The 6,771-nt window shown below is 36.7% G+C and overlaps 1 protein-coding gene across 1 annotated transcript in view; it reads right to left on the bottom strand.

Moving 5' to 3' along the window:
* The window catches only part of LOC103797859 (echinoderm microtubule-associated protein-like 5), a gene marked incomplete at its 5' end in the record, with an annotated part of 35,893 nt that overhangs the window by 17,698 nt on the left and 11,424 nt on the right, over positions 1–6,771 (bottom strand). The window contains 2 exons of the mRNA XM_009070096.1: positions 494–623; positions 1,548–1,626. Coding sequence (XP_009068344.1) covers positions 494–623; positions 1,548–1,626 — 209 coding nt within the window. The remainder of the gene's footprint in view (positions 1–493; positions 624–1,547; positions 1,627–6,771) is intronic.

The following is a 6,771-nucleotide window of genomic DNA, read 5'->3' on the forward strand; positions in this document are numbered from 1 at the left end:
CGGCCCACCCACTCCCTCCCTGGGCAGCCTGTGCCAGTGTCTCACCACCCTCACAGGAAAACACTTTTTTTCTAATACCTAACTTAAACTTCCCCTCCTTCAGTTTGAACCCATTGCCCCTTGTCCTGTCATTGCAGTTCCTAATAAAGAGTCCCTCGCCGGCTCTTTTTTTTTTTTGAAAAAAAATCAACTATGATGACCCAACTGTTCAGCTGTTTTAGCTTCTGTAATCATTCTAACAGGCAAATTTCAGAAAGCTAATACCAAACCAATGAAATCTTTACTTGCTTTGAAGTTCAGTCACCAGGAACATTTTAAAATAGTTTGCTTATGCAGCTATTACGAGTCAACTCTACAGACTTAATTTTCAGCAACAATAATAACACTTCCATATACTTTTATAGTACTTAAAGCATACTAGTTACTTCATAAACTGCAACTCCATGGTGTGAAGAAACATTTACCATTCCCCCTCAGGTGAGATTTCTCCTACCTGTGGCCACGTTATACAAGATCCCAACAGATGCAGTGTGATATATTACATCAGCACCATCATTCAAATAGTGCACATTGTTTCTGCAGTCCTTGCCTCGATACCCAAATACCAGCTCCAAAATTAGGTCCTAGAAGAGATGTTCACATCTATTAGATACTCAAAACCTTAAACCAATTATGAACTTTACAGTCTTTTCCAGGATTTTATTTTTTTATTATGTCCTCATGTAGTAAAGCAAAAGGAGTTTAATGATGCCTCAAACCAACAGAAACTGAGATTGTGACTTTCCTTTCAGCTCACATTGTTGTTCATTCTTGACATACACAGTCATGTCACCCTTTTACCTCTGTCTGGTAGCTGCTGCAGAGTATTTATGTGCGTATACACACATATGTACACGCACAGAGAAAGATATACTCATACAATGCACAAGATATACACACATATGTACACGTACACAGAAAGATATACTCATACAATGCACAAGAACAGCTCTTTCAGTGCAGAAAACACTAAGAAACAAAGAATGAAAAACAATGGCCCACAATTTAATTCCAGCTGGTAATTAAGAAAGCTGAATTACAGCCCCAAACTTCTAGAACACTGATGCCAAAAGGCTGTTTATTATCCTACACCAAACATTTTGTTTTAAGGCATTAAAAATATCTGAGCTGGTATGAAGAATTGGATTGTACAGTTAGATGAAATTTCCACTTCAGACTAATCAAAAGTGAGTATATTTCCTGCAATTGCCATGGAATGAAAAAACAGGTGCCCGAGCTAAAGGCATCATTAACAGACTTTAAAAAGGTTTTATGATTACTAAGAATTAAGTTGTGCTCCATTTCATTGGTGAGAAAAAGATCAGCCTTTGTTTTTATTTATAAGAAAAAATTCTCTCCCACTTTTTCTGCTGTTTACCCACTATACAATATTTCCATCTTTGATACATTCAAAATAAAACAATCATTTAATGTTTCCAAAAACATGTCAATTTCTGGCAAAACAGAAATCTAAAATCACAGTAAGGGGAGATGAATGTTCTTCTTACCTCTATAGGTCTCTTTTTTTTCCCGACATTATTTGTCTGAAGTTTCTCCGGCTGAGGCAATGCCCTACTAACTGGTGGTCTGAAACAAAGAACTGTGAATAAGAGAAGGCTGTCCGTCACCCATTCCATACTAACACAGCACCTTCCAGCCTGCTAATGCATAGGGAAAACTTACAGCCCTATCCTAATTAACTAAGACTTGCATTCATCTTTAAGAGAAATACCTCTGTCAAAGGAGAACAACAAAGACCAGACATCCTTTGTTTAATATGCTAGGTTGTCTGACAGTTCTTCAGCAATCCACAGGGAAAATGCAAAAGCTTGTTTTAAAATGACTGACCCCTGATAAAATATTCTTAGCTTTTTCAAACTATTTCCTTGTGGTACTTCCATTTTCTCAGTAGCAATTTTTACTGAACAAACTTTAAAGCTTACCTGATTAATCTAAATACTTGAGATAATCAATCCTGTTCCCACATGCCTTGAGTAGCCCCTAACTCTTTCTATTTTTGTAATAGTTTGTAAAGAACTCCAAATGCACCTGCACATTCACTTTTATATCAACAGAAATGAGACACTGATCAGTGCTTACTTGGAAGTAAACCATGACCATGCAAATGCAGGAGTAATGGCCACAACTTAGGTTCCACTGTTCTGAATAGCTCAGATTTAATTAACAAATCTCAACTAGATATCTTTAATAAATATGTGAACATATCCTTCGGATTACACTCAACTGTTCGTACACAAAGAAACATACAAACAACTAAGCTTGTTCTCATTAGTATCTTTGTTGATGATTTGGATGAGGAGACTGAGTGCACCATCAGCAAATTTGCAGATGACACAAAGGTTTTCAAGATGAGACTGGATGTGGCACTTAGTGCCATGGTCTAGTAACCACGGTAGGGTTGGACCCCATGATCTTGGAGGTCTTTTCCAACCTGGTTGATTCTATGATTTATTAAAATTATGCAACTATTCCTAGCAATTTGCAGGAGCCCTGGTTATTGATTCTACAGATAAAGCATTTGTGACTGTGACAGGAAACATTAAGCCATATCCTTAAGAGAAACAATTAATTTAAAAATAAATTCTATGTATAGATTCAATGACAGCCAGAGGATTTAATCCAGTAAGCAGCGTAACAAACAAATATCACACAAAAAGTGACAGGTCAGCTCTCTTTCATATTACTTTTTAGTATGGAGTACTTTTGATTTCATCTCTGCTCTTGAGTGACGACTTTGATTCAAAATGATCACTGTGTCTTTTCTAAGAACAACAGAGTATGATGTTTGTACATTGTGTCTTTTGAACTAGTTGAAAAGATTGTTTTTCAGTTATTAAAATAAAATACCATTTTCTTAGCTTTATTTCTTCAGTTTCCCTGCCTCATTTTAGTACAAGTTATAGATTGATGTCATATCACTGAACAAAAGATTTGCACGTATTGCAAATTATGAAATCTACTGTACATAATGCGAATCATAAACTGTGTTCTGAAATATTCCAGTTACTTCCTCTACTCTTAGAAGGCTCTAAAGTACCTATGGCAAAAAAATTTACAAAGGAAAAACAGACGATGAAAAATTTCTGCCTGGTAAAGAAGTCTGTCAGATGTCTGGATCACCCAAATGTGATCAAGTTTATTAAAGCTTCCTGTTGTGTTAGGTAGAGCTAGAGGGAGGTACCTGAAATACTTAATTGAGCAACAAACATCTAGATTTCATGAAATGTAAACTTTTTAGCAAATCTGAGTCCAGTTCTAACATGAATTATTGCTACTTTACACTGGATAGTTAACACTATCTGAGTCTTTTCACAGGGAGGAAATACAGATTGCATTAAATTCTTACCAGAGCAAACTATGAAATATTCATTTAAAGTTAACTAACACTTGTTTTTTGCTACTCCAAATTCTTTTTGTCTTGGAAAACAGACTTCTAATAAACTGGCAGTAAAGGCAAAATCTGGGGATATCGACCATACATAGCACAGCAGGTAAGAAAAGGAGTCCAGTGTCGACACACACTAAGGGCCTACTTGTTCAGAGACAAAATACCAGCATTTAAATACACCTTTCTAGTCCTGCTTGAAATATGTGTGGTGGAAAGGTACCCCTGGACTTCATTCTCAAAGATCCTCAGTGACAGATCTTTTTTCGTGAGGTTTCCACATAGAAAGGATTCACACAGACCTTGAGACAGAAAAGCAAGACATTTGAATTTCTTTTACAGTTATAGTCCTGTCCTTTAGTGTGTGAAGGTGTAAAAGTAACCTCCTCAGTCCTGCTTGAAATATGTGTGGTGGAAAGGTACCCCTGGACTTCATTCTCAAAGATCCTCAGTGACAGATCTTTTTTCGTGAGGTTTCCACATAGAAAGGATTCACACAGACCTTGAGACAGAAAAGCAAGACATTTGAATTTCTTTTACAGTTATAGTCCTGTCCTTTAGTGTGTGAAGGTGTAAAAGTAACCTCCTCACCTTTGGAAATGGACCTAGGTAATAGTCACAGCATCCTGTCCTTTAGTATGTGAAGGTGTAAAAGTAACCTCCTCACCTTTGGAAAAGAGGAGGAAAAGTAAATCAAACACAGTCTGGGCTGTCTTCATCATCTAGGCAAGCACACTGCCCAGTACAGGAAGCTTGGATTCTATCTCATTTCTGTCAGCAATCCCAACATTCAATTTCATGACCACTCTTGAATCACTACTGTCTCTCGACCAGATTTTTCCAGGTTTTATACTTGATGTGAAATTCCTAGACTCCCAAGCTATTTTCCAGGTGTTCTCTTCTGTCCTTTCACCACTGACTCCTAGCATCCTCTCATCTAGTCTGTCATATTACAACAATACTATTGTTGGGTAGGACTAAAATTCTCACTTTTTTGTTTTAAAAAATAAATAAACTACACTTTTATTTTGAACTTTCTAAATTATCACCAGATAAAAACCTCCCAGTAGGTCACAATATTTATCATATTAGATCTGTATGGAGAGAGGTCATGTAGAAGAGGAAAAAGACTGTATTGTTTCCCCACCTTCAGAGCAGATGAGCAGTAAATTACAAATACACTGATCAGGAGGTAACAGGTATTTCCCAAGCCACAGAAGCCTTTTTATCACTGTGTGCTACTCAAATTGAAACAAACCCAATTCAGTAAAACTACTGAAATGCATAAGCAAAATTTGAAAGCCACAGATCCAGTATAGGGAATGAGCTTTCAGAAAGCACTTCAGTGACACAGAGAATAAAAACCTGCCCTTATTTGTTGAAGTAAATGAAGAGACAGAAACTAATATAGCCTGGATCCTCTTCAAATTAGCTGGGGGTGGTAGGGGGAAGGAGGAGCTGGGAGGGAGGAATAAATCAGACAGCTTCATTAAATATGAGGCAAATTTACATTAAGATTCCTTCTTCTCTCCTAAAAATCATTCTTGTTTTTCCAATATATTTTTTTGAAATGGTCACATTGATCTTCCAAATGACTAACAAATAAAGATTTGTTTGGGTTTTGGAGTGATTTGGGGTTTTTTTGCATATGAATGTAAGTACTGCTTAAAATGGAACAAATTCTAGTGCTTAAAAGCTGTTCAGTTAAATGACAAAATAATAACCAGTTCTCTGCCTGTGCAATCAAAAGTCTCTGAAGAATGAACAGGGTTAACAAGTGAAATGAATTGCACATACCCATGATTATACATAATCCATTATTTTATGGCTAAAAATTATAGTTATTGAAACATACCTAACACATAATTTGTGTAACAGCTTAATGATATTAACAGCTGCTAACCAAATTTTTTCCTACCTATAATTTTACTTTGAATTCTAATTAAAATTTCTAAATTCCTTTGATACCTCCATAATTGCTGCTCATTTATTACGTAACTAGGAGCACACTTAAAAATGCATGTTCTTTAAAAAGCACTTATACAAAAATGGTTTCTTAAAAACTACTACAAAATGTTGACTTTAAAATCTTTTTTTTTGAATAAGAAAACACAACATGTACCTTTCTCCATTAAAACATGGAAACTGGCAACAATCCTGAGGTGCTGAAAATTGGAAGACTCTATCCCAGTGATTCTGTTGGTACTAACCATCAGTTTCCCCAAGAATCTGCTTTCCACTGTCATGTTACCTCTTCCCTCATCCCAACAGCAGCTATAAAATCAAACAGTGAGTACAGCAGGGAGCAACTGCAGAAATGTGGGACTGGCATGAAGTTTGTTGTGCATGCTGCTTCGACTGGCATGTTGTAGAACTCAAAAAGGCTTGAGGAGAAAAAGGAATCCAGTTGTCAAGGACACTAAGGAGTAAAAAGTACTAAGGAGTAAAAAGCAAATCACAATGCCACCTTAGTCAGCTCTGAAGCATTGGCATCCAAGATAGGATTGCCAGTCTACATACACACACACACCAGCAGAAAAAAAATCCAAACGTTGAAGGAAGGAAAGTAGAAAAAGATACACTCCTCTCTCCGTTCCAGAGAGCCTTCCTAGCTGAGAGAAAAGTATAATTTCGGAAGCTTTCTGGACAGCAAGGAAATCTTTAAATGTGGCTTCATTTAGATTAAAATATATTCTTTTAGATTGCATTGCAGACAGCATATGGAACAAAACTTCCACTTGTGACCCTCATGTTTGACACAGAGTACTCAAACCTCATCTCTTTCCTCCTCTCCCCCCTGCCGTCGGCTCTTATTTCATTTATGTCCTGAAAGACAGAGGGGAAAAATGAGTTGGAGGGAAAAAAAAAAGGCAGAAAAACTAAACAGAGCAGAAGAGCATAATCTGAAGTTCCACGGAAGCAGTAAAAACTGAAAGGACTTGGTTCTGACACAGGTTTATGTTGCTGGAACTGAACGATTCTCTGCTGCTTGGTTCTAAAATGTGGCATTTTTATAACATTTACTGTCTGCTAACCCCTTGTGACAGAATGGGAGAAGAGGTAATACAATCCCACACCATACAACTGTACATTTACATTTGTACATTACCACACAACAATTAAGTGAATGTACATTGGTCAATAAAGTCTGACAACTTTTACTCAACTTTATTATCTCACAGGTCACCTAAACAATTTATCCAAGTACCTATCCATGAAAAACCAACTCTGTATTGATTCAGAACAGTGGAACTGGACTGCAAATTACAAGCACATATGTATTTTTTTCTCGATTAAGTTTCAAGGTGTCAATTTGTGCACTTACA

Source organism: Acanthisitta chloris, unplaced genomic scaffold, assembly GCF_000695815.1.
Source record: "Acanthisitta chloris isolate BGI_N310 unplaced genomic scaffold, ASM69581v1 scaffold11192, whole genome shotgun sequence".
Classification (NCBI taxonomy): Eukaryota; Metazoa; Chordata; class Aves; order Passeriformes; family Acanthisittidae; genus Acanthisitta; species Acanthisitta chloris.